Source organism: Canis aureus, chromosome 10, assembly GCF_053574225.1.
Source record: "Canis aureus isolate CA01 chromosome 10, VMU_Caureus_v.1.0, whole genome shotgun sequence".
In the NCBI taxonomy this organism is placed as follows: domain Eukaryota; kingdom Metazoa; phylum Chordata; class Mammalia; order Carnivora; family Canidae; genus Canis; species Canis aureus.
The window spans coordinates 54,648,444-54,676,246 of record NC_135620.1 but is presented as its reverse complement, the minus strand read 5'-3'; the positions used below and the strand labels follow the sequence as shown (position 1 = coordinate 54,676,246).

General features: G+C 39.4%; 1 protein-coding gene across 9 annotated transcripts in view; it reads left to right on the top strand.

Annotated features, from left to right (window-relative positions):
• RNF38 (ring finger protein 38) overlaps positions 1 to 27,803 on the top strand; it is a 66,435-nt gene that overhangs the window by 11,052 nt on the left and 27,580 nt on the right. For 2 of the 9 annotated variants that reach the window (XM_077912534.1, XM_077912537.1), the window contains exons 2-3: positions 11,291 to 11,440; positions 21,958 to 22,151. In XM_077912534.1, coding sequence (XP_077768660.1) covers positions 11,291 to 11,440; positions 21,958 to 22,151 — 344 coding nt within the window. Of the gene's footprint in view, positions 1 to 1,828; positions 1,852 to 2,080; positions 2,337 to 2,576; positions 2,734 to 11,290; positions 11,441 to 21,957; positions 22,152 to 27,803 lie in introns of those variants that run through there. The other 7 variants (XM_077912539.1, XM_077912538.1, XM_077912533.1 and 4 more) reach the window with 7 other exon arrangements.

The following is a 27,803-nucleotide window of genomic DNA, read 5'->3' as shown; positions in this document are numbered from 1 at the left end:
TTGAGAAGGTTTCTCCTGGAGTTTGCCTCACAAAGGATTGGCTGAGGCCCTAGAGGATTCACATTAAGCTTAAGGGATGGAAATCCTGGAGTACTGTAATAGATTTTTGCTGCTGAGATTCAGCACTTGAGGGATCTGGCTCTTTTGATTAGATAGAGAGCTCTCAAATGTTAATTTCCCTTCTCTTTCCCAGTTTTTTTTTTTTTCTTCTTTTTTTCTCCTTTCCTCCTCTCATCACATAGCTAATATCCAAGTATACAAGAGGAGTGGTTTCAGAGTGGTTTGGATTATGTGAGGAAGCTTGTGCAGCTGAGGTTCTGCCAGGAGCTAGGTGAAGCTACAGCAGTAGATGGGGAATTATTGAGGGACTCACAAGTTAGAAACGGATTGCATTGGATGCATCTAAAAGTGTGGTTGGGATTTATGATAGTATCATGAAATGAAAAAAAAAAAAAAACCCTTTACAATTTGGATATAATCATCTACAAACTGACAGCTTTGGAAGACAGCACGTTGGGAGGAAGAGTCAGCTAGATAAAATGACTACATTAATAGGGGTTTGGGGTTAGGAGAGAGGGGTTGTGTTTTTCTGTGCCTGTTATATCATTCTAACTCTCTTTGTCCAGGAATTGTAAAAGCTTGTGATTTATTGCTGGAACTTTGTTTTTTTTTTTTTTTTTTAATTTTTATTTATTTATGATAGTCACCCAGAGAGAGAGAGAGAGGCAGAGACACAGGCAGAGGGAGAAGCAGGCTCCATGCAGCGAGCCCGATGTGGGATTCCACCCCGGGTCTCCAGGATCGCGCCCTGGGCCAAAGGCAGGCGCCAAACCGCTGCGCCACCCAGGGATCCCTATTGCTGGAACTTTGATTCGTAGTTGCTAAGCACCTGCTGTTGTGCTTCAGGCTGTTGGTTTAGAACTTGGGGTTTCAGAGCCAAAGCAGAGAGCCAGCGCTCAGTCTGATAATGGGAGACAAATGTACACAAATAATGTGTTACTCATACCTATTCAAAAGATCTTTGAACATTAGTCTGATTCCTTAATTTTCTACTGCAGGCAGCTGAGGCCAAGAGCAGGAAGGAGACTGGTTTAAGTAAGAACCTAGGTTTTTGCTGATTGGACTACCCTAAACTATGATCACCATCCTTGATGGTATCAACCACTTCCTATCTGCTTAAAGTCCACTTCTTTCATAATGCCCCCTTGATGGCCCACCTTTCCTCTGATACCACTTAGCTGTCTTTTCCTTGCATTTATTGTGCTTTTATGGTATATCTGTCTTCCCTTTTAGATCTTGAACGTGATCAGGACAGGCACTATGCCGCCTGCGGTCTTTGTACCGATCTTATTTCCTACTCTTAGCATGGTCTGAATAATAGGTTTAATTAGGCCTTTAGAGTTGGATACGTTGGGTTCCAACCTGGTTGCTTCTTTGAGAGACACCTCAAAATAATCACCTCCTTCTACATCAATAAGAATTCCTCTTCTAGGGCCACATGAATACATATTCTACCGTGAATTGAGTGAGGTTAGTTACTGTTTGATGGCGGAGTTTTGGAGGGAGGAGCGGGAGATCGAAGATGAGTACGAATTAGGAGCCGCTCGGGCCCCAGGGTAGCCTGGCCTCGCCGAGCGCCCGGGGTGAGGGGCGGGCCGGGGCGGGGCTGCGCAGGGGCGCTGTGCGACGGGCTCTGTTGCCGGAACTAGTCCCCGTCGCGCGCCCGGACGCGCGCAGCGCCGCCCCGCCCCCTTCCCCGCGGGGTGGAAACAAAGGGGGCTCGGCGCGCGGAGCCGAGCCTAGGGGGAGAGGGGAGGAGCGTCTGGCGGTCTCGCGCTCTGGACTTGCTAGGTTTGTTCATTTGGGGGGACGAGTAGGGAGGCGGGCGGCGACCTCGAGCCGCGAAGTGGGAGCGCCGCGTGCTCGCGCATCTTGCGGCCTGGCCGGGGGTGTCGCCTGCGCGCGCAGCGGAGGGCAGTGCGCCGGCGCGGCACGGCGTGTTCGCGAGCCGCGAGGCGGGGTGCGGCGGGGCGGGACGGTGCCGCGGCCCCGGCAGTTAGGGCCGGGGGCGGAGAGGATGGCGCCCCCGAGGCGTTAGCGGACTCTGTCAGCCCTGAGCGCGCAGCGGCTTCCTGGCGCGGCCCGTGTGATGGTGCCGGGAGGAAGGAAGCGCCGTGACAGCGCCTCGGTCGGAGCCCGGGTTCCGGGGGTGAGGAGGCCCGGGGACGGCGGAGCTGGCGAGCTGGCCGCGGGCTGGGCGAGCAGTCACAATAGGAGGCGGCGGCCCAGCGAGGAGCCGCGGGAGCAGCCCCGCAGGGCGGGGCCTCCCCTCGCAGGTACTGGCCGCCGCGGCCGTTGGTTCCCGCGCGAGGGCGGGCCGGGCCGGGCCGCAGGCCGCTGGGAGCCTGCGGGGCCGCTCCGGGAACCCGGAGGAGGTGTGGTAGCCCGCGGGTTGGGGCGCGGCCCGGCCGCCCGGCGCTCTTTGTTCCCGAGGTGGCGGCGTGGAGGTGCGGGTGCAGCCCGCGGGGGCGGCCGCCCGCCTGGCAGAGGGCCCCGGCCGCGCGCTCCCTCCCGCCTGCCGAGGCGCAGGTGAAATGATGTCACCAGGAGAACGCGGAACCCGGTCGCCGGGGCCCTTTCGCGCGTCCTTCTGCCGCCGCAGCCGTCTGTTCGGGCTGCGTTTTGTTCTCAGGGGATGGAAGTTCTTCCTTTCGGGGCCGAAGAATGAGAGAGGTTGGTTTTGAACCAGGAATTTTTCAAATTGTTGAGAGTGAAAGAAAGTAAAGTTTTTGTTTCGGTACGTAGGCTCTGTAAGAGACGTAGCCTTTTTTCTTTGTGCTATAAAAGTTGAGTATGCTAATGGTTCCACCTTAAATAGAAATGAATACATGTCATTGCTGGCATCATGTGATATTTCCTTCTCTTAACGTTGTGGCGCACGTAACTTTGAAAATTTAAAGTGTGTGCAACTCCTACACAGCCGATTTGTTACTTTAGAATTACAAGCCTCTTGGGATCGTGTTTGGCCCTGATTTACAGGTGCTATTGTTAAAATATTTACTTCAGTTCTTTTAACTAGGATCAAATTAAAAAAACAACAGCTATTCTCTCAATTTTTGTGAAATCAAAACTTAAAAATCTAAGGACATTTGGGATCAAAGTAAAAATTTCCCTGTTTTCAGACAACATACTGGAAAGGAAGAAATAGGACTTCTACAGAAGTAACAAGACCGAATACAGGTGTTAGATCCGATGCAGTGATTTGGGACATACTTGCAGTCAAAAGGGGAAAATGACTAACTGGATTTTTTAATGAGAATTGTATCTCCTCACATACTCCTTTCTCCAGTTATTGCTAGTTTGTAAACTTACTGGCATAATGTTTCATTTTTCAAAAACCTATTAAACCTTGTCTATTCATTACAGGAGTTCAATTTTAAGTTGATTTCTAAAATGTTTTGTAAGACTTATCGCTGAGAGAGTTAGTAGACTTTAAAGGATATAGTTTAAATTTTGCCACAAACTGGCCATGTGGACCACAGAGCTTCATTTGTAAAATAGGAAAGTTGGATTTAAATGATGTCTGTGGTCCCTCCACCTCTGATGTCTTCTGTGACTCTGGAAGGTAGTTTGTTTCTGTACTTGCTGAGGTTGATATACCCATCCTGTTTTTATAGGGAACTAAGTTTGCAAGTATTAATCTGAGTAAATGCTGAAAATTTTCTTTACTAGAGCATCCTACTTTTGAGGCAGAGTGGACATAGGATGGCATAGACATAACTGAATCTGTTAGCATCACAATGTGGAGTGTAGATCTATTGTCTCTCTGCCAATAGCTTTGGATGAACCTTTTAGTTATATTACCAGACTCTTTATTTGTGCTTATATTTACTTTTTTTCAAGGCTGTGGGTGGGAACTATGATGGAGAAATACTCAGAGATCTCAAATGATTGATCTGTATGGAAAGATTACTAGTCAAGATTATCTTTGTCTTTTTCCAGCTATTCCATCTCTCTCTCTCTCTCTCTCTCTCTCTCTCTCTCTCTCTCCTGCTTCAGTCTTGTTTAGGCCACCTTCATTTTGTAATTCACTTTGCTGGTTTTTGTGTAGTGTCTGGGTCTTGTTTTCTGATTATTTTCCTGTTGGCCATATATATCAGGCATGTGTTTTCAATTGTTTTCTACTTTGATTAACTACATAATCTGCTTTATTTATCTCTGGAGAGAGTATACAGATTGTAAACACATTTGAATGTAGTTTGGTCTAGTTCATTCAGCAAATGTTAAATTCCTGGAGTGACGGCCTTTCTGGAGATGAAGCAAATGCCTGAATTCTGTATAGTAAATTAACAAGTGAGAAATTTTAGCAGATAGAGGAAGAGGGGCCATCTAGACAGTCCCATTTTTCCCCCCAACTCTTACATCTTTTCATGTTCCTTTTTTAAGAATTTCAGCACTTATCTTCTCATTTCTGTTAGAGGGCCCTATTTCTTCGTTTAGTTCCTATTGAATTGCCCCTCACCAGAGTCTAAGAGCAAGAATAATTTCTTTTTCCCAAGTAGTCATAGCATCTAGCACATAGTAGACGTGCAGTCAATATAAGTTGATTAGGAATTTTATCTAATAATCTTTTTTTTTTTTTTTTTAAGATTTTATTTATTCATGAGAGACACAGAGGGGCAGAGACACAGGCAGAGGGAGAAGCAGGCTCCATGAAAGGAGCCTGATGTGGGTGGGACTTGATCCTGGGTCACCAGGATCAGGCCCTGGGCTGAAGGTGGTGCTAAACTGCTGAGCCACCTGGGCTGCCCTATTTAATAAGAATTTTTTTTTAAAAAAGATTTTATTTATTTATTCATGACAGAGAGAGAGAGAGAGGCAGAGACACAGGTAGAGGGAGAAGCAGGCCCCATGCAGGGAGCCTGACATGGGACTCGATCCCTGGACTCCAGGATCACACCCTAAGCCGAAGGCAGTGCTAAACTGCTGAGCCACCAGGGCTGCCGTTTAATAAGAATCTTAAAGAGCCTAGTCACACTTTATCTTTTCATACATACATATATTTGTGTATAAATTTTTCATTTTGGTTGGATTGGTCATGGTCTGTGTACTTTCCAAATCCTTGTAATTTTTAGAGATAAATCTTGAGATACTTTAGAGCATTGTGCTAAGGGTTACCACACTAAATAAAGTTATTTCAGACACTTCCTTGCTGGGAGAATAATGTGCAGGCAAATCTGGATGTGGAGGGGAAAGAAAAAAAAAACCTTTTTATTTAAATAATTTGTAACTTATTTTTTCTAACCTTTATGTCCACCTTCTCAGTAGATCAGTAGATGTTATGGTTACAGACCTCCTTAATTGCATGTAATGTGTGTGTCCCCACCCCACCCACCCCCAAGTAATAAATGGGACTATAGCGTTAGGGAAAGGATGGTGAAGCCTTTCAGTCATTTTCACCAAATCTGGTTCTGTTGTGCTCCCAGAAAGACATGAACCCAGTTTGTTTGCCTTAACTCAAGAATGGGAATAATAGTTTGTTTTAAAAAATGATCATTCTAAAAAAATAAAAAATAAAAAAAATAAATATAAAAAATGATCATTCTAGTGCTGAACAGCAGTGATCTTCCTTCAGGAGGTAGTACCAGTCCTTGAATGGCTTAAGGCTGTGTGATAGTCCACCAATCATGTATATACCATTATTTTACATAGCAAGTACTAATTTGTTAAACATTTAGATCACTTCTAGTTATTTTAAATTGTTGCTGTTATGGTACTGTGATAAACATTTGTGCATGTGGCTTTTCCTGTATTTTGGGGGTATTCCCATATTAGTTATGGTACTGTGATAAACATTTGTGCATGTGGCTTTTCCTGTATTTTGGGGGTATTCCCATATTAGAGTAAAACGAGAATTTTTCAGATGAAAGATTGCTGACTCAAACTGTTCAAGTAGTTGATAAAATCTATTTGATTACTTTCCAGGAGATTAACATTTGCCATCATGAAAGCAGTGAGAATATGTGGATTTTGAGATAATTTGGATTTGACCTTTTCATTTTTTAGGTACCCAGACTTCACCTAGAGGAAGGAGTAAAAGACCTGGTGAGGTCAACACTAACTACCTCACTCTTCATTTTTTGTTTTGTTTCGGTTTGTTTTCCTTCTGAAAGGCTGTGATTTGAGTGCTTTTGACTAGTTGATAATGCTGCTAGTAACAATGAACAATTTTTTTCCCTGAAGAATAATGTGGTTGTTTGGAGAAGACTATTGGCCTTTTAGCAATTTATGTTGAAGAAAGTAGGGTATTTTAATGTGTGGCCTAGAGATCATGCACCTGCCTATCCTCTACCTCATCTTTATAAGAAAAATGTAAATGAATGAAAAAGGAAGCTGCTACCAGGAGCAGCTTTGTAGAGTGCAAGTTCCGAGACAATATCTGGACCTAAGCCCTGTGTTATTTTTAGCACCGTAACATAATAATTACACTCTTCAAGACAAAAGTTTAATTGTTGGTTATATTATGGTTTACCACACAGGGTAAGGCCACATTAAACAAAAGATGGCCTAAAATAGTATCATATTGGTGCTTAAAAGGTTAAACTATTCTGTAACTTTAGTCTTATGAAACAGGTGGTTTTCTCAGTTATGCTGGGTAAATTTGACATATAGTTATACGTAAATAAGCATTAAAAATGAGAAGTGTGGGGAGTTGCAGATTAATCAGGTCTCAGGGATGTTTCCTTTATTGGATTTTTAAAACATAGGTTGCATGCTGCACAAAGACTTAAGTTACTGTATCTTTGTAATGTTCAACAGTTCCCAGGTTAGAGAAAAAGAGAATTGTATCAGTTTCCAGATACAGTATACAGTATTTTAAATGAGGAAGATTGAGGGAAGTAGTGGAGAGTTATGTCAAATAATTTATGTAGAAATACTTAAAATAGCTTTAAATAGACTTTGTGAAATAGTTTTTTATTAATCCAATTAAATTACAAGAAGGAAGGTTACTTTTTAAAAGAAGTTTTATTTATTTAAAGTAATCTTTGCACCCAGCATGGGGCTCAAACTCAGAACTCTGAGATCAAGAGCCACATATTCTTCTATCTGAACCAGCCAGGTGCCCCAAATGTTACTTAAAAAAATTTTTTTGTTAAGATTTTATTATTCATGAGAGACACAGAGACAGAGAGACAGAGACACAGGCAGAGGGAGAAGCAGGCTCCATGGCAGGGAGCCTGATGTGGTACTCCATCCCGGGTCTCCAGGATCATGCCCTGGGCCAAAGGCAGCGCCAAACCGCTGAGCCACCCGGGCTGCCCACTTTTAAAATTCTTAAACTACAAGGTGTTTTAGTGGGTCAAGCATGAAATTCATTCATTCATTCATTCATTCAGCATGAATTTTAGAGCCAGATAGACTTAGCTTCAAATTATGGTTTTGATATTTATGAGATAACATGGCTTTAAGCAAGTCAGTTAACCCTGACTTGCAGTGTATAAAGATCAGAGAGCCAGTTCAGTTCCTAGTATGAAGTTCACTATTACCAGATTTTGAAAACTGCTGTGTTGCTTAGATATAAGTGTCTTAATTTAGATCTTTCATCAAATTAATACAGCTAAGATTCTGGAGAAGAAACTTTCTTCAGGTGTGGAAGAGCAATTTCTGTTCTATTCGATACATATATGTCCTGTTAATTTTCTATTGTGTGTAACAAATTACCACACACTTAGTAGCATAAAACATGAACCTGTTACCTCACGGATAAACACATGGAACAGGAAATCTTGACATGGGTTAGCTGCAGGGCTGTTAGTGGTTTTACCTGTCTGATGCTGCCATGTCAGGAGAGGTTTGATGTCCTCTGTCAAGCCACTGGTTGGTTCAATATGGTTCTTGTAATTGTAGGACTGAAGTCCCTTGTTTTCTTGCTAGCTGTCAACTGGTGACCTTCTCAGCTCCTACAGGGTGCCTTCTTGTCTCTGCAGCATGACCCCGTCCTGTTCATATGTCTTCTAACAACATAGTGGTTGCCTACAGGGTTGACAGGAGAATCTCTTCAGGAAGAGTCAGTTCCTCTTTTAGGAACTTTAAGTCGGGCTTACCTTGATTAACTTCAAATCAACTGACTTGGGATCTTAATTACACTTGAAAATCCCTTTACTTCTGTGAATGGGTTCATATAATTAGGTTATATAATTTAACCTAACCATGGGAATGAAATCCACTGTATTTACAGTCCTGCCTACACACCATGGAGGGATGGATTATATAGATGTGTACCAGAGGTGGGAATCTTGGAGGCCTTCTTAGAATTCTGCCTCACAGGGACACACAGAATGATTATATGTGATTTTATACAGTGGGTGCACCTGTATAAAACCCCATCTTTCATTTTGTCCTTGATCTGTATTAACTACAGTATCTTAAAAAGGATTTATGGATTGATTGATCGATTTGACAGAGAGATTGAGAGCATAAGCACAGGGAGTGGCAGGCAGGAGGGGGAGGGAGAAGCAAAATTTCCATGGAGCCAGGGAGCTAATGGGATGTGGGACTCTAGGATCATGACCTGAGCTGAAGGCAGACACTTAACTGACTGAGCCAACCAGGTATTCTGCAGTATTTAAATATAGCTTTTCTCCATTGTATTGTTTGTCCTCCCTTTTTTCTAGACAGAAGGAGCTTCTGACCAAAGGAAATTGTTGTGGGTAGGAGAGGAATATGCTTGAAAGTTATTAACTTATGAGCACAAGGGCCAGAGTTTACCAGTTTCGTTCTTTTTTTTTTTTTTAATTTTTATTTATATATGACTGAAATCTTAAGTTTTCAAAGGAACAAAGTATAAAAGAGAGGAAACCTGATCCTCTGATATTTGTTCTCCAAGCTAGCTACTTGTACAAGTAGTTTATAAGAATGGTACTCATGCAGACTGTTTCAGGTATGATAGTTGAAGACAGGTGAACTTTTTAAAAGTCTTCAGGGCAGCCCCAGTGGCTCAGTGGTTTAGTGCCGCTGTCAGCCCAGGTCCTGATCCTGGAGACCCGGGATCGAGTCCCATGTCGGGCTCCGTGCAAGGAGCCTGCTTCTCCCTCTCTGCCTCTCTCTCTGTGTCCCCCATTAATAAATAAACAAAATCTTTAAAAACAAAACCAAATAAAACAGTCTTCAAAGATACCTTGTAAATTATAAGCTTAAGAAGATTACAAAAATAACATGAAACTAGCATAAAGGAAGATACTGTTTTAAGAGAACTGCTTTATTTTTAAAGATTTTATTTTTATTATTTATTCATTTAAAATACCATCCTTATAGTTTGGCTGCTTTGTACCTTTTTTTAAAAAAAAAAAAAAAAGAAAACTAGAATAAGCTCCTTGAGTGATGGGATTCATGTTTTATCTTTTGTAACAAACTCTTGATTTGCAGGAGGCAATCAGTAAATAATCCTTAATTCTGCACTTCATACTTCGTCATAGAATATTAGCACATTTATGTTTGTAAGTGTAAAGATAAGTTTTAGCTCATGTTGAAAACATTTTGTGAATTCTAAAGTTACTGCCCTCAAGTGATTTTTGCTTTTGCTCCTAAGAAGGTGTTTAGAAATAATTTTAGTCTTACCATCAGGCTTGGTTATCTGCTTACCAGGCTCATAGTAAACCAGAAACAATTTATAAAGGGGTTAAGGAAGGCTATTATACAAGTAGTATTAATATAATTAACATGCTACTTCATCATCTGTCTCTGCCTTCCTTTCTGCTTACTTCTATACTGCCTAGCCAAACTGAACATTTTGCAGTTTCTTGACTATACTGCTGTCTTTTGCCGGTTACCTCTTCATAGCACCGTGTGCCTAGCATTATCATAGAAAGATGATATTCGGGATCCCTGGGTGGCGCAGCGGTTTAGCGCCTGCCTTTGGCCCAGGGCGCGATCCTGGAGACCCGGGATCGAATCCCACGTCAGGCTCCCGGTGCATGGAGCCTGCTTCTCCCTCTGCCTATGTCTCTGCCTCTCTCTCTCTCTCTCTCTCTCTCTCTGTGTGACTATCATAAATAAAAAAAAAAAAAAAAGAAAGAAAGAAAAATTAAAAAAAAAAAAGAAAGATGATATTCTGTACATTGTACACTGATTTGCTTTTGTTTCTTTTTCATAGCATACACTTCTTGAAGGTTGGAAACCATGCCGGTCTTGGTTTAATGTCTATCACAGAATAGACACTTAGTATATGTGCTGCCTAAGCAGCACAGAATAGACACTTCTATGTAAGAGAATGAATGAGGCAGTGAAACTGAAAACCAGACATGTGGTTTAAAGCACATGGTCTTCAATGTAGGGGTAAGCAAGTTCACAAAACTTAACTCCCAAGGGGAGTTTACTCCACAGCACAGTGGAACAAGTGATGCTCATGATGTCCATGATTAAAAGTCCTGCAGATTTAAGTTGATATTATGTATGAGTTTAAGGGGATTAACCTACAATCAAGTCAGGCATTTAAAACATGCAGTCATTTGCTTTGGGGTTTATGATCTTTATCCTTTTTTTTTTTTTTATGATTTTATTTGTTCATTTGTGAGAGAGACACACAGAGAGGGCAGATACATAGGCAGAGGGAGAAATAGGCTCCCTGTGGGGAGTCTGATGGGACTTGATCCCAGGACCATGGGTTCACGACCTGAGCTGAAGGCAGACACTCAACCACTGAGCCACCCAGGTGTCCCTCCTTTATTCTTAAGGTCACTGAGTTTGTGTTGAATAGAGCTGAGATGTCCACAAACTCTTCTTTCTTATGCCTATGGTCACTATAGAAGTTTTGCTACCAATGTTTTGAAATCTCTTGTTGTCTTTGCATGATCATAAAGAAGGTTAATTAAAAAATAGGATGAAAAATATTATCTTAGTCAAGACAGAGAGTAATCTTTCTGTATTTAAGATGCATGGTAGTATCTCAGGTTCTCTTAACATGAAGTCTTCCCTATCCTTTAGAATTTTAGAATTAATACCAACGGAAGAAGATATTAGTAGATATTATATGGGAAACATAGGAAAGACTTAGCATTTTTGAGCAGTGCTGTTTGGTCTTTTAAAAAAGTTTTTGTAAAAGAGATCTGTTGCCAGAGGCAACCTTTGCCATCCTTATATTTGTTTTGATGTTTAAGATTAATTTTTAATTTCTTTCCAGTCTCTGCTAACACAAATACCTAGAAAATCCAGACTGTCCTTCATAGACATGATTCTCCACATTGGTGCGGCTAGCCATGAACTATCCTTTTCTTCTCCCTCTTTTTCCCAGATATCTCCCGGGGCCAATTCAACACCTCTACCTGGCCATCCTAACAAGGTGATTTGTGAAAGGGTGAGACTTCAGAGCCTGTTCCCTCTCCTCCCAAGTGATCAGAATACTACCGTTCAAGAGGATGCTCACTTCAAAGCTTTCTTCCAGGTTCTTATATATTTACCCTTTCCCTATGTAGGGCTGAAAGTCACAGATACATTTTAGGTGGTTTCTAGGAAGGCTTAAAACAATATTCTCAGTATCATCTTCTTATTTTCTGTTGAATGTGGGAATAAGTATTCTTCTTAGAGGACTTCTTCAACTTAACTATTTAGCCAGCTTTTCTGAAGAATGTTTGTCTTCTCTTGAGCTGCTATTTATTATTTGACCAGTATTAATATTCTTGTTTTTTGATCTTGTGGTCTTAATCACTTGTCTTAATAGGCCAAGTTCTATAGGAAAGTAGAAGATATTACAGATGGATGAAATTGTGTAGGAATGGAAAAATGGAAGCATGCAAGATATTTTTAAAGCTGTCACTACTTACTAGCTTAGTGCCCAGAGTTTGATAGTGATGTATATTTCAAAAAGAAAACATGGTGACTTGCTTTCTATCACTTTTGATACCTGTGGGTAAAATGTGATTAAAATTTTTGTTATATATGAAATGAAAATAAATTAAGGCAGGTATTATCATTAGTTTATTGACAAAATTGCTAGGATGTGCTCACATGAATTACTGGCAACTCAGTTTCCAGTCCATTACTCCTAGAGAAGCATGGTTTAGTAATGGAAGTCAGTATTAATATTACCAAAAGGAAACTAGTTATACAGTGGCTTCTGGATTTTAGAGTTGTGGGCCAAGGCATGTATTTATATATATGTATATAAATCTAAGGAAGTGAGAGTTGCTAATCAAAGCCAACTCATTTTCTCTTTGTGTCTGAGTGGTAGTTTGGGGCTTGGGACTAGTTCTGAAAGAGAAATGCTTTGTGGTACATTAAATTGGATATATGAAATTTCTGAGAATAATTGTGTAGGTGATCCAGGCAGGGCTCTTCAATATGATACTTCTTGTTGGAATTTGTGCCAGGTTTTCCCCTTTTGCATGTATTCTCTCTCTCTCTCTCTCTCTTTCTTTCTTTTTTTTTTTTTTTTTTGTACTTTTCTAATAATAAACCAGTCACGGATGGTTTTATAGATGAAGAAATAGGCTCAGGAAAGCTTTCTGAGAGGTCTGGTTAAACAGGTAGTTATTGGCAGAGCACCTTTTGTGATTTCTTATCTACTATAGCATATCATCTTTAGATAACAGATATTTCTGTAAACAGTGTAGTATATGTTAAGAGATAGTTACTGTATTGAATCAAATGGAGTATTGACTACCGTTTTTGATACAGCATTGGTCTATAATAGCTCAATATTTAGTAAACCAGTATAGCTAAGGAAGAAATTGACTATCTTCACTGCTGCCACCACTAAACAGTTATTTGTTGCTTTCTTTGTTTTTCATACTTTGAGTCTTTAAGCATTAACTCAATTATTAACTTTAAACTCAAAGAGTTGCTGGCAAATTTAAACACGTTTTGAAAACAAAGAGCCAATTCCATTTAGTGTTGCAGAAAGGTGGAAGGTGGTATTGTTAAATTTTTATTTATAGCCCTAGTTAAACTTAAATCTTTTTTCTAACTTTAAAAACAAGGCCCTCAGTGTACTTGGCTTCCAGGGAAGACTGGAGATTTTTCTCCGCCCACTTCCTGGCTTACCATTGTTCAACATGAAGCAAAGTAAATCCTTACATCCCCTTTGAGATGCTGTCACATACCTTCAGCTAATTCTGATAATAAAATTGGGTGTGATTTCTTGTTCTGATTATGCTTTTCTCATCTTTTTTTTTTTTTTTTTTTTTTTTTTTTTTTTTTTTTTTTAATTTTTTTATTTATTTATGATAGTCACAGAGAGAGAGAGAGAGGCAGAGACACAGGCAGAGGGAGAAGCAGACTCCATGCACCGGGAGCCTGACGTGGGATTCGATCCCGGGTCTCCAGGATCGCGCCCTGGGCCAAAGGCAGGCGCTAAACCACTGCGCCACCCAGGGATCCCGCTTTTCTCATCTTTAGAAAACTTAGTTGCCACGTGAAAGGGAGAAATCTTTTAATGTGTTGTTTTCATTTTGGGGTTTTTCCCCCCAAGTTCCTTCCCTCTCAGCCTTCTTTACTTTTCCTTCCCTTTGGAATACTCCATTTTAAACAGACTCAACTACCTCTTGCATTTTTTTTCTTAAAGCATCCTCTTTATTCCCTTATCTTGGCTGAAACTAGTCTCTTTTCAGAGGATATCATTTTCCTTGTAATCTTGTGTAGGAGTAAAAAAATTGTTGCCCCCCCACCCCCCCAGCATGGAAATTGATTATGTGTCTAATAAGTGGGATGGTCATAGAGGAGAAGGAAAGTGTTTGATACTCTTCTGAATCCTTGTTTCCAATTACCGGTCATCTTTGAACAAGAATCTCCTGTTTTTGAGCTATATTTGTCATTCATTTCCCCTCTATCAATTTTGTCACTGTTGTTTATTAAAGACCTTGTACTTTGCTCCTTATTTACTTGCTTGTTTTATATTACTTAGTCAAAATCTTTCAAATTTTGCATACTGTTTTTAAAAAAATTATGAAATATTTTATATATGAAAGTTATAAAGTAGACACATGTATAATTTAAGAAACGCCATCCATCTTAAGAAGTCAACCATTACCAGTACCTTAGAAGTCTTCATATGACCTTCTATATTCTATCTACCTGCTGCTCCATACTTGTGCCTTGGTTAAAAACTCTGAATTTAGTGTTTCATACCCCCTTGCTTCTCTTTGTGGTTTTACCACATGGCAGTATCCCTCAATACTATACTATTTAGTTCCTGAACTCAATAAAAATGATCTCATACTATGTATTTTTGTCTTCTTGAGGTTCATCCATATTGATGCATGTGGACATGTAGTTGATTCATTTTCCTTTTAGTATTTCATGTTGTATGAATAAATTGCAGTTTATTCCCTCTTTTTGATGGACATTTCCAGTAGTTTCCAGTTTTTTACTATTACTGCAAGCAGTGTTGCCATGAATATTTTTGTATGCGTTTCCTGGTGTACACTTAATTGATATTTTAATTTCTATACAAGTGATTGCTTTGTGTATTTATCACTCTGGGTTTTCTTACAGAAGAGATAATAGGTGTTGGCATATTGGCATCTATAAAAATAAGTATATTTACTTACAATCAAAGTACCTCTTATAATTATTTCAGAAATTTAAAGTTAAGATACAATTTACATACAGTAAAATTCACCCTTGTTGTGTACAGGTCTCTGACTTGACCAATGCATGCAGATGTGGAACCACTGCCACAATCAAGATAGTAGAACAATTTCATCTTTCCCCAAAAATTCCCTCTTGTCTCTGCTATTAACCTCTTAGAGTTTTAAAATTAGCAGTTCCTGTACCATCAACCAATTTATTTTATTTTATTTTTTAATTTTATTTATTTATTCATGAGAGACACAGAGAGAGGCAGAGACCGAGGCAGAGAGACAAGCAGGCTCCCTGAGGGGAGCCTGATGCAGGACTCCATCCTGGGACCCTAGGATCACACCCTGAGCCAAAGGCAGACACTCAACCATGGAGCCACCCAGGTGCACTCAACCAATTTATTGATTGTGACTGAAGATAGTATGCTTTCATAAAGCAGGTACATTGTGGAGAGGTTAGATTTTGGGTCTAGTACAACCCTCGATTTCAGGGTTGTGTGTGTGTGTATGCGTGTATGTATGTATTCTAATGATAGCTGTGTGATACTTCATTTTGTAAATTTATGAACATTAATTAGGTGATTGAAATTTTCATGATTTATATGCAGAAATAGTCTAGGTTTCTGAAGGAGAGGACTAATTATTGTTAAAAAAAAATCTGCAGCAAAGTTACAGACTTAATAAAAATTTCAGCCAAAGTCAGAGTTTCATGATTTTAGAAACCTTACAGAGTTATCCTAAATTCATAAGAAAGATTTTCAAAGAAAAGACAGGGGAGAAAAACTTTTTTGAAAGTTGTTGTAAGGGGTGTTACTCCATAAATGATACTAAGTCATATTACAAAGAAATAGCTCCGTGTCAGTGAGCTCTTTGTTGTTGTTTTTTCTTTTTTTTTAATATATTTGATTTAAATTTAATTTGCCAACATATAATATAACCCCCAGTGCTCATCTTATTGTGTACCCTTCTTAGTGTCTGTCACCCAGTTACCCTCCCCCTCTCCCTGAGCTCTTTGTTGTTAAACACAGTGGCTGTTGTTCAGTCCCCATCCGTTGTCACCTCTCAGTTGAGTCCTTGAAACTCCATTTCACTGGCTTCTATCAACACACTCCACTTTCTTCTCATCAACTACTTGGCATAAAATATTTCTTAGAGGGATCCCTGGGTGGCGCAGCGGTTTAGCGCCTGCCTTTGGCCCAGGGCGCGATCCTGGAGACCCGGGATCGAATCCCACGTCCGGCTCCCGGTGCATGGAGCCTGCTTCTCCCTCTGCCTAGGTCTCTGCCTCTCTCTCTCTCTCTGTGACTATCATTAAAAAAAAAAAAAAAAAATTTTTTTTAATTTCTTAGAGTTTAGTATTGGGCTTCCTTTTCTTTGTATAAATTAATTGGGGAAAATTTTGTCCATACCTATAGCTTCATTAACCTACCATTTATCTGTATGCCCAAAACTAAAATTTCTGGTCTCTGAGCTTTGAGATAGCCACTCCTTGTGGCTATCTCAAAAGGATCTCTTAATTTCAAGTTGTTCTTTATTCATATCTTCTCTGTTTTCACTGGTTTCATGTTTATGCATCAGTTTTTTTTTAATTTTAACCATTGATTTGTGTTTACAGCTTAAAATTATTATAGTTACAGATTCATGATAAAATCTAGTGCTTTGGTGGAACTAACATACTATTAGAAAACAAATTATAGCATCAAGGTAAATCAGTTTTTATGAACCAGTTATGTATTTGTGATTAAAAATTAAGAAAGGGATGCTTGAGTGGCTCAGTCAGTTAAACATCCAACTCTTGATCTCAGCTCAGGTCTTGTTGATCTCAGTGTCATGAGTTCAGGCCATGCATTGGGCTTCACACTGGACATGGAGTCTATTTAAAAAATTTTTTTAAACCAAAAATAAGGCATCTATAGGTTATTCAAAAATTAGCCATGTAAAAAAAAAGAAAAAGAAAAAAATATTAGCCATGTAGGCCTCCCAAAACTCAGGGAGGCCCAGAAGAAGTTGGACTACCAGTTGTGGCCAATGATGGTAACATCATATTTTCTTCCTGTTGGATTCTGTTCATTATGATGGAACTGGACTGCTATCCCACTAGAATCCCCTAAGTCCTCACTGCACATAAAACCTATTTCTTTCTTTGGCCTTTCATGAAAAAACAAACTTGGATCATATCAAAAAACAAAGCTTCGTTTTTTGTCTTTTTTTAATGCATACTTTTGAATATATAACATTTAAAGTCTCCTTCCCCTCTACAGATATAAATAAGATAATATCCCGGGAAAATGTATTGCTAGTCTGGTTATGAGTTTCAGTTTTACTCTGAAATCTTCTGAGCTGAGGAATATGAGATCTATACATTAGAAAATTGAAGCCCATTGTAAATTATGTGGAACAGGACTATGCATTGTGTTGTTTAAGGACAGTGTAGGGACGCCTGGCTGGCTCAGCAGTTGAGCGTCTGCCTTTGGCTTAGGACTTGATCCTGGTCCTGGGATCGAGTCCTGTGTCGGGCTCCCAAGGAGCTTGCTTCTATCTGCCTGTGTCTCTCTGCCTCTCTCTCTCTGTATCTCTCATGAATAAATAAATAAAATCTTAAAAAAAAAAAAAGGACAGTATAATCATTCGTCTTTGGTTCATCTTGACTAATAGGAACACATTAATCTGGATGTAGTTTAAACAAAGACCAGATTGTGGGAAATTAAATGAGAGAATGTATAGAGATCATTTCGTAAACCATACTGTGTGATTCAAATATGAAATTGTTGATGTCATGCTTTTCCCCTGCTTATATTCTTCCTTTGCAAAACAAACAACAAAAAAAAAAAAATCAAGGTCTGTCTCAATGGTTATTCTCTATTATCAACTTGCTTTATATCGAATGTTTTGGTTTTTTAAGTACTTTCACATGTATTTAGAATGAATGGAACTTTGGTAAGTGTTTTCTCTCTCTGGGTCATTTAAACTTAACATGTTTAATTGTGAAATGAGAAATTTTATTATTTGTCAAAGATAAGGCAGGTAGAGAAGGTCTGAGTTTATTTTTTTAACTTTTTAAAAGTTGTGATTGGGTTTGTTTGGGGGGGGGGTGTTTAAGAGAGAGAGTGAGCAGTGGGGAGGAAGAAGGAGAGAATCTTAAGCAGGCTCCAGGTCCAGCACAGAGTCCAACAGAGAGCTTGATCTCACGACTCTGAGATCATGACCTGAGCTGAAATCAAGAGTCAGACATTGGGGCACCTGTATGGCTCAGTTGGTTAAAGTGTTTAGCTCATGGTTTTGGCTCAGTTGATGATCTCAAGGTTGTGAGATCCTGAGTCCGGCTCCATGCTGGATGTGGAGCTTGCTTAAAATTCTATCTCTCCCTCTGCCCACCCCCTTCCTCTGTCTCTCCCTCTTTAGGAAAAAAAAAAAGGTGGGGGGGGCAGCTCGGGTGGCTCAGCGGTTTAGCGCCGCCTTCGGTCCAGGGCATGATCCTGGAGACCCGGGATCAAGTCCCATGTTGGGCTCCCATCATGGAGCCTGTTTCTCCCTCTGCCTGTGTCTCTGCGCCTGCCTCTCTCTCTCTCTCTCTCTCTCTCTCTCTCTCTCTCCATGAATAAACAAATAAATCTTAAAAAAAAAAAAAAAAAAGTAACATACTTAACTGACTGAGCCACCCAGACAGATGCTTAACTGACTAAGCCACACAGGCACCCCGAAAAAATGGATTTCTCTTTTATGGCAAGTTTATCTTTAGGGACTTTTCCTAAGAGAGTCCCTTAACTTGGCTTGGTGGTTCTGAAAGTATAGTCCCAGACCAGCAGTAGCAAGCATCACCCAAGATCAATTTAGAAATGAAAATTCAGGCAGCCCAGGTGGCTAGCAGTTTAGCACCGACTTCAGCCCAGGGCATGATCTTGGAGACTGGGGATCGAGTCCCACATCGGACTCCCTGCAGGGAGCTGGCTTCTCCCTCTGCCTGTGCTCTGCTACCCCCCCCCCCCCATGTCTCTCATGAATAAATAAATAAAATCTTAAAAAAAAAAAAATTTCTTGGACCCAATCCAAAATTTTTCAATCAGAAACTGGGGAGTGGGCCCAACAAACTGATGTTTCTGACACATGCAGAAGTGTAAGAAGCACTGGTCGAGTTAATGGGAGTATCCCTACAGCTTTTTTTTTTTTTTTTTTAAGATTTTATTTATTTAGTCACAAGAGACACAGAGGCAGAGTCACAGGCAGAAAGAGAAGCAGATTCCATGCAGGGAACCCGATGTGGGGCTCGATCCCGGGACTCCAGGATCATGCCCTGGGCCAAAGGCAAGCTCTAAACCCCTGAGCCACCGAGGGATCCCCTCCCTTCAGATTCTGCTGTGCATATACCTGTCACAAGTCCTTTTGGTAGCATAATTCTTAACCAGTTTCTGTATTTCTAAACTTAGAGGTTCATAGGCAACCTCTGTGGGTAATGAAAAAATTGAACCCTAAATCTGGTGTGAGAAACTAACCTGAATTCTCAGAAGAGAAATCTCTTCTCCACTTCCCAGTCCAGACAGAGTAGATGTGTTTTCCTATTGATTCTCTATGCCAGTGAACATTTTCTAGTCTGCCCTTCTTTATTAAAATTTTAAGTAGGGTCCACGCCTACTGTGGGCTTGAATTCACGACCTTGAGGTCAAGAGTCACATGTTCACCTGGATGAGCCAGGTGCCCCTCTAGCCTTCTCTTTTTTTGCAAGTATAGTACTTTGGAAATTTTGACTCTATGCAGGGCTCTCAGTGAGTGATAAGGCCATATATTCGGTGTCCCGCCTCAAAATAAAACCAACAGCTGGGTTCTCAGTTTTCCTCTTTGTTTTTGGTCCTTGGTAATTTTCCTTTTTTTCTGAGTTCATTGTTGCAATTAAAAACTTTTTTTTTAATGCATTATTTTTAGATGTTTCTATCCAGATTTTCGTATTTGGCCCATGATTTTGTCAAAATCAGAAGTCTTTTTCTTTTTTAAAGATTTTTACTTATTCATGAGAGACACAGAGGCAGAGACCAGCAGAGGGAAAAGCAGGCTCTCTGCGGGAAGCCTGATGGCAGTACTCGAGCCCAGGACCCTGGCCGGGATCACGACCTGAGCCAGAGATGCCCCTCATTGGTTATTTATTGAGTTTTAATATTATAGAGCATAATTGATTTTCTTACTGAAATCAAAGGGTAAAAACAAGCGTTTTTAATAGCATTAAATCTAGGGAGAAAATAAGGTGTTTCTTTGTGGTTCTGAAAACTATTTTATATTTTAATTAAAATGACAGATTTGAGTTATTTTAAATATAGAAGGAAAATGATGTTTTTGGAATACCTCTGCTAAATAACTTGGAATGTTCAAAAGTAACTATTTAGCAGTTTACTTTATTCCTGCCAGTTTAATCTGTTCTGTTTTATATGTTTATCTCTTAAAATCTAATGTTATATTGTAGCCCTGTATACTGGAGATAATCTGACTTTTTTGGTACTGGCCGCAGGCACCAATTACTTTGCAACCAAAAGTGCTCTAATGCTCAAGTAATTAGAACTTGAAGGAATAGATTTGAGATAATAAAGGCTCTCTTAGAAAACACATAGCCCTCACCCAGACATTTGGTTAGTTTGTAATTTTGATAGTTTTTGTGAGATTGGATTGGAAAATTGAGTTGTGTGGGGAATCCTCGACAGTTACTAATTCAACTAAGAAAGCCATACCAAATTTATAGCTAGTAAACAATGCTGTGACCCTTGAAAACTCAACATGTAACAAGTACTGGTTTTGAATTCTCCACTACTCCTATGATTTACTTGAAACTAACCCCATGTCTTCCTCAAAATGCTGTAATGTTCTAGTTACGAACTGACAGTCTAGGTGAGGAGACAACTGGATGGCTTAGTCCATTAAGCATCCAACTCTTGATTTCAGCTGAGGTAGTGTGTCTTGTGGTCATGAGATGGAGCTCCACATTGGGCTCTGTGCTCAGTTCACAGTCGACCTCAGATTCTCACTCACTCTCAAATAAAATCTTAGAAGAAAAAAAAAAAACTGATGATCTAGATCAGTTGACTGTTTCTTTATCTGTTTTAGATAAATGTTATCTTATCCCTATAACCTTTATTAGAGAAAACTAATGTAATGGACTTAAATCATAAGAATAAAGGAGCAAAAGAGTGTTATTTAGAATCAAGTCAAGGGGGGCACCTGGGTGGCTCAGTAGTTGAACATCTGCCTTTGGCTCAGGTAGTGATCCCAGGGTCCCCGGATTGAGTCCCACATTGGGATCCTTGCGGGGAGCCTGCTTCTCCCTCTCCCTCTTCCTCTCCCTCTGCCTGTCTCTGTCTCTGTCTCTCTCTCTGTCTCTCTCTCTATCCTCTCATAAATAAATAAAATCTTTAAAAAACAATTACTCTTCTCCATTCAGTAATATTCAAACTCTTTTAAATATATATACTCAAAATCAATTTTTAAAAAGTATACATCTAGAGGATCCCTGGGTGTCTCAGCGGTTTGGCACCTGCCTTTGGCCCAGGGTGTGATCCTGGAGTTCCAGGATCGAGTCCCATGTCGGGCTTCTTGCATGGAGCTTGCTTCTCCCTCTGCTTGTGTCTCTGCCTCTCTCTCTGTCTCTGTCTCTCATAAATAAATGAATAAAATCTTTAAAAAAAAAAAATGCACACATCTAAATTTTCTCATAAGCTTCTCCCTTTGCCTGTGTCTCTGCCTATCTTTCTGTGTCTTTCATGAATAAATAAATAAAATCTTAAAAAAAAAAAAAGAATCAAGTTAAGGGCCTACCTAAATTATACCCCTTCCTCAGTTGATCTCTTAGATGAGAATTGATCACTAAAAAGGTCACTTAACTGATGGAGTAGCATAGTGGAATTTCTCAGTTGGGTTGGAGTTTTAAAGAAATGGTCAAGGAATGCCTGGGTGTCTTAGTCGGTGTCTGACTCTTAATTTTTGGCTCAGGTCATGGATTGAGCCTCTGTCATGTTCCACACTTGTGGGTGGTTCTCTCTTGAGGTTCTCTCTTTCTTCTCTCCCTAGCATGCATGCTCTGCCTTACTCTCTAGAATAAATAAATATTTAAGAAAAAAGTGGTTAAGTTCCATACAATTGTTTATCACCTTATTGTGTGTCTTTATATGTTAATGAGTTTTATGATGATTTTTAAGAAACAGATTTTATTTTTCATTTAATATTTACTTTGCATCTCCCTTCCCCTGTCCAGCATCTATTTTCTTTAAAGATAATTAATTTGGCTTGATAGCATATTCCACCTCCCCTTTACTTTATAAGGTAAATATGTTTAAACACCTATGCATATATAGTAATGGAAAATCCTTGAAAGGTCTTATTAAGTTGATTGATTTTGTTGCATTGTCAGAGTGAAGATAGTCCAAGTCCCAAGAGACAGCGCCTCTCTCATTCAGTCTTTGATTATACATCAGCATCACCAGCTCCCTCACCACCAATGCGACCATGGGAGATGACATCAAATAGGCAGCCCCCTTCAGTTCGATCAAGCCAACATCACTTCTCAGGGGAACGATGCAACACACCTGCACGCAACAGAAGAAGGTTAGTTGATTACAATGTCTTAAATTTTCTTTCTTTGGTGGATTTATGAGTTGTTTTTTTTTTTTTTAACATGAGAAAGCATCATTTCTATGGGCTTTTTATAAACAGATCAACACACATATGTACTCATACACTCGAAAAACAGCATGACACATTGTTGAGACTCCCACCACAGAGCATGGAAGTTAATTTAGTTTGTGGTTAACAGATGAAATTCAAAGAGGCTAGGCTGATTTACCTATAATCAGTCTATGCCATTATATAAGAATTCAGCTGCTTTATGGTTTAAGGCTTTCTGTGGGCTAGCCTGCAATCCTGATTACAGAAAAATGCATTTTATAGTTTACAACTGTAAGGAAGTATGGAGACCCTTGAAATGAACTACCTCTTTTCCATTCCATTTCCGTTTCTTCTGTATCCTTAAGGCAATTGGGAACTTAATTAGGTTTCTTTAAAAAACCGTGGAGCCTGTGGTATGAAAGACAGACTGAGATTTACGTCAGCACTCAGTCCTCTGTCATGGGACATGTCCCCTACTTTTCCTTCCCAGAGGAATCTTTCTTCTGAGCTGCTTCCTCTTTATGTCCTGATGTCATACATTTTTTTCTTCAGGGAAATTGTGTATCCTTGGAGTAAGACAACTGTTTGCATGTCTCGGATGTTAATAATCTAAGAAATTTTGAAAATCTTAAGGTGTTACAGACAAATGTTTGTGTATCTTCAAAATTCGTATGTTGAAGCCCTAATTCCGAGTGTGGCTATATTTGGAGATGAGGTCTGTAAGGAAATAATTAATATTGAATGAAGTCATAAGGGTGGCTGTGGGGAGTCAGTCCAAAAAGGATTGGTATCCTTATAAGAAGAGACACCAGAGGGCAGCCCCAGTGGCACAGCAGTTTAGCGCCGCCTGCAGCGCGGGGTGTGATCCTGGAGACCCAGGATCGAGTCCTATGTCAGGCTTCCTCCATGGAGCCTGCTTCTCCCTCTGCCTGTGTCTCTGCCTCTCTCTCTCTCTCTTTCTCTGTCTCTCTCTGAATGAATGAATGAATGAATGAATGAATGAACAAATAAATAAGTAAATAAATCTATCTTTAAAAAAAAAAAAGAAGAAACACCACAGAGAGCTTACTGTCTCTGGCAAGTGAGGACACAGTGAAAAGGTGGTCATCTGCAAATCAGGAAGAGTGCTCTCAACAGAGACCAATCATGCTGACACCTTGATCTTAGACTTATAGTCTCCAGAGCTATAAGAAAATTCATTTTTGTTGTTTAAGCCACCTAGTAGGTGGCATTTTGTTATGGCAGCCCTAGGAAACTAATATTGAAGGATCATAAAACTACCATTCCTTGTTTTCAAATGAGACAAAAATCTTTTGAGTTTTCTGTTTGGACACTAAGACTTTTACACTACCTGGTGCATTGTCCCCCAATTTTATGGGAATGTTTAAGTTAAGATAATGTATGTCAAACCAGGTAAAATATTTTATAGCTGTTAAATAAATAGCATGAGACAATATGGCTGGTTGTTTCAAGGTTACAGCCTGAGCACCTACTGTAATCTCTTCTTCTTTGGTGAAATGTATCATACTTTCAGGAGAACATGTAAAACAAGCATACACTTAAAAGGATAGTAGACAAGTGTACCAACACCCAGATTAAAATAGAACATTGTTAATAACTTCAAAAGCCCCTGTTCATCCTTCCTAAAGGATTAACCCTGTTCTGTGATTTGACATCCTTCCCTTGTTAATACTTTTTAACACTGGAATGTATTGTAAAACAATATATTTTTCGGTTTTGCCAGTTTTACTTTCATTTAAATGTATTCTTCTTTGATTTTGTTTATCAAACATTCTATTTTTAATGTGGATGCCAGTAGTTCATTTATTTTTACTTGGTATAATCTTATATTGATATACCATTATTTATGTATCCATCTACTATTGGGTAATGGTGATGCTCAATTTCTTACTGTTAAAAAGAGTTATTAGGAATCTTTTATGTACACATTTCCTGGGAGTACAACTGCTGGGTCATAGGAAAGGCTCTGGACCAGAAAGGGAATGTCGAAAGTGTCTATTTCCAGATGGTAGTAATAACAAGCTATAGGTTGTTTAAATTGAAGAGAAGTGTCATGCTCTAAGCTCATGGAAACACAGGAGGAAGACAGGAGCTCCAGAAAACTAATTTACAGGCTTATTCTGCTCAGCACGGTGTGTTATTCCTTACTCCATTCTCAATTTAGTACTTTAGGCTAGCTGTGAGCTTAGCTGCCAGATTTTCTTCCAGAAGGAGGCTGTGCAAGCAGATACAGTATTCAACGGCAGTCTAACATAATTACAGATACAAACATGAGCACACAAAGTGGAAGAAGGGCATTCAACTCAATAAAACAAATAACAGTCAAATAGAATAGACAGAATTTTTGAATAAGTGTAACAGAGAGAGACAAGAGGATTTTATAGTCATAAAAGTCAACTAGAAACCTTGCTTGGGAAAAATTTAGAACTCAGTAAATGTGCAGAAAAGGTGTCCTAGTTTCTGGAAGATCAAGTGGAGAAATTTTCCCAGATGTAGTGTAAAAGGTAAAAGGAAAAGTGTGGATTAAAAAAAAGTTTAAATATAGAGACAGAGCCATCAGTTTTAAGTATGTCTAAAATATTTTCAGATGGACACAATTCAAGGGACCTTTTAAAGGAAATAATGCAAAACCATTTCTCAGAATTTAAGAAAGACCGTGTTGAACAAGATTTTGGTGAACTTGCAGAACACATGCCAAGAATAATAAAAATTCACAAATATTCCAAGACAGAAACTTTGAGTTCTGCCAGCTGATGTATCACTAGTATAAAGAGAAAACACAAACACATTTCAAATATTCAGAGACAGAATTGACCAGCAAGAAATCCTCTCTGAAAGAATTAAAAGTTGTACTCTCTCCAGGAAGCAGAAGAAGGAATTCAAGAACTATGATTCAAGACCATTGGTTAGCAAAGGAAATGAAAAAGACATACTATTAAGTTTGAATAAAGGTCTTTTGTTTTAGAAAGAGAGCTGCAGAAAAGATCTGCACACAAGATGGGGACAGGGTGGAGAGAAGAGTGTAATAAGTTTAATTTCTATCTGCTGGGAATGCTGAGTAAATGTAGATATTTTTAGAAAAGTGGAAGTATATATTTCTAAAGATTTTTTTTTTTTAATTTTTATTTATTTATGATAGTCACAGAGAGAGAGAGAGAGAGAGAGAGAGAGAGGCAGAGACACAGGCAGAGGGAGAAGCAGGCTCCATGCACCGGGAGCCTGACGTGGGATTTGATCCCGGGTCTCCAGGATCGCGCCCTGGGCCAAAGGCAGGCGCTAAACCACTGCGCCACCCAGGGATCCCCAGGAAGTATATATTTCAAAATTCAGGGAAATCCCTAGGTGAATAGAAATACAGAATGTATAACTTTTACACACACAAAAAAAACCAGATAATAACGTATATAGAAAACTCAATCAATAAAAGGCAGGTAAGAGGACAGAACAGCTTTGTGGTATTTACAGATAATAAAGTAATATGACAAAATATGACAAGGTCAACTGAAAAATATATATCCATATTTTATCATTATTTCTAATTTCTAGGTTTTTCAATTATTCTGCTTCCTAAAGGTTGTCACAAAGGCAAAAATAACATTTAGTGAGAGGTCATATAGTAAAGACAAAGGAAACAAATCACAAAGAGACTTGAATGCCAGCACAGGGGCTTGGATCTTAATTTGTTTTTTAGTTTGCTGTTGGAATGGTTTTTGAGTGGCAAAGTGAGGATAAGTGGCAGCAATATAATAAAACAAATAAGGGCAGCCCGGGTGGCTTAGCAGTTTAGCGCTGCCTTAGCCCAGGGTGTGATCCTGGAGTCCCGGGATTGAGTCCCACGTCAGGCTCCCTGTAGGGAGACTGCTTCTCCCTCTGCCTATGTCTGTGCCTCTCTCTCTGTGTCTCATGAATAAATAAAATCTTAAAAAAATAATAATAATAAAAACAATACAGGGGGCCCTTAAAGTTTATGTATGGGTCGAATAGATTTTCAGGAAATGAATGATCTGAACACATGTATTTTATTTAAGATACATATTTTTCACACCTTAACATCTAGTAAGGACTTAGAATTGATGGAATATCATAGTTTGACAACTTTTCCTTTTAGTGATACATAAAACAGTCCTTTATATTTTTAAGATTTATTTTTAAGTAATCTCCACACCCAATCCAAACTCACGACCCTGATATCAAGAGTTGCACGCTCCATCAACTAAGCTAACCAGGTACCTTAATAAAACAGTCCTTTAAAATATTTTTACAGAAACGGGCACCTGGGGTGGCTCAATTGGTTGAGCATCTGACTCTTGGTTTTGGCTCAGGTCATGAACTCAGGGTGATAAGATTGAGCCTCGTGCTGGGCTCTGTGCCAGGCAGTGGACCCTGCTGAAGATACTCTCTCTTCCTCCCTCTGCTCCTCCCCACCTCCCCTCTGCCTCCTTCTCAAAAAAAAAAAATTAAAAGATATGACAACTATATAATGGGATATCCTGTATTGGATTCTCAACAGTGAGGAGACATTGGTGGAAAAACTAGTGAAATCTGAAATATGCTCTGTTAGTAGTACAATACCAAGGTTTATTAATTTTAGTAATTGTTCTATGCTTATGGAATATATTAGCATGAAGGAAAGCTGGGCAAAGGGTATGCAAAAAACCATACTAAAATTACTTCAAAACATTTAAAAAATGAGTTTTAGGGCAGATGGCATCTTAAATTCAATGAAATACAGTATGTAGATTTTGAAACAAAAATATGTAGATTTTGCAAAAAGAGACATAACTAAAAATAAAGCTAGAGGAAGCAGTTAATGGAACAAGAACCCGGAGAATGGTATCAAGAGCACTATTGAAGAGTTCATGTTGCAAAGACGTGTCATTGTTCTCTTTAAGATTGGGCAGTTGGGAGTGAGAAGAAAGAAATAAAAGAGGTAGAGAAGTGACCTGATCTCAGTAAAGATTGCTAAGGTGACCATATGCAGCTGTGTCTGGAAAGGGGCTGTTTTGGCCTCTTTTGCACAACGTAGAGTACATTTATTTGTTTTATTTTTAAAGATTTGTGGGTTTTTTTGTTTTTTGTTTTTGTTTTATTGAGAGAGTGCAAGAGAGAGCACAAGCAGTGGAGAGGAAAAAGCAGGGTACCTGTGGAGCAGGGACCCCAATGTGGGGCTTAATCCCAGGACCCTGGGATCATGACCTGAGCCAAAGGCAGGTGCTTAACTAACTGAGCCACCCAGGTGCCCCTGTAGAGTACATTTTAATGAGGCTGCTTTTTTGAATTGCACTGGTACTGAGCCATTGTAGAAAGCAGTGGAGATGAATTTTGGAATTGTAGAAAAGTAGAAAACGGAAATCTATTTACAATAACAACTTGACAAAATTTGCATTAAACTGTATAGATGACTGTGATTGCTGTAGGGGGAGTAAAAGTGGTTTCTTTCATAAGCAGTTTTTAAAAATTCTGAATATTATAGGAATATTTATGCTGACACTTTCTCCAATCATTTCCATTTGTAGCATTTACTGAGTTACTGTTATATTTGCATTTGTCAACAAATTTAATGTTTTTTAG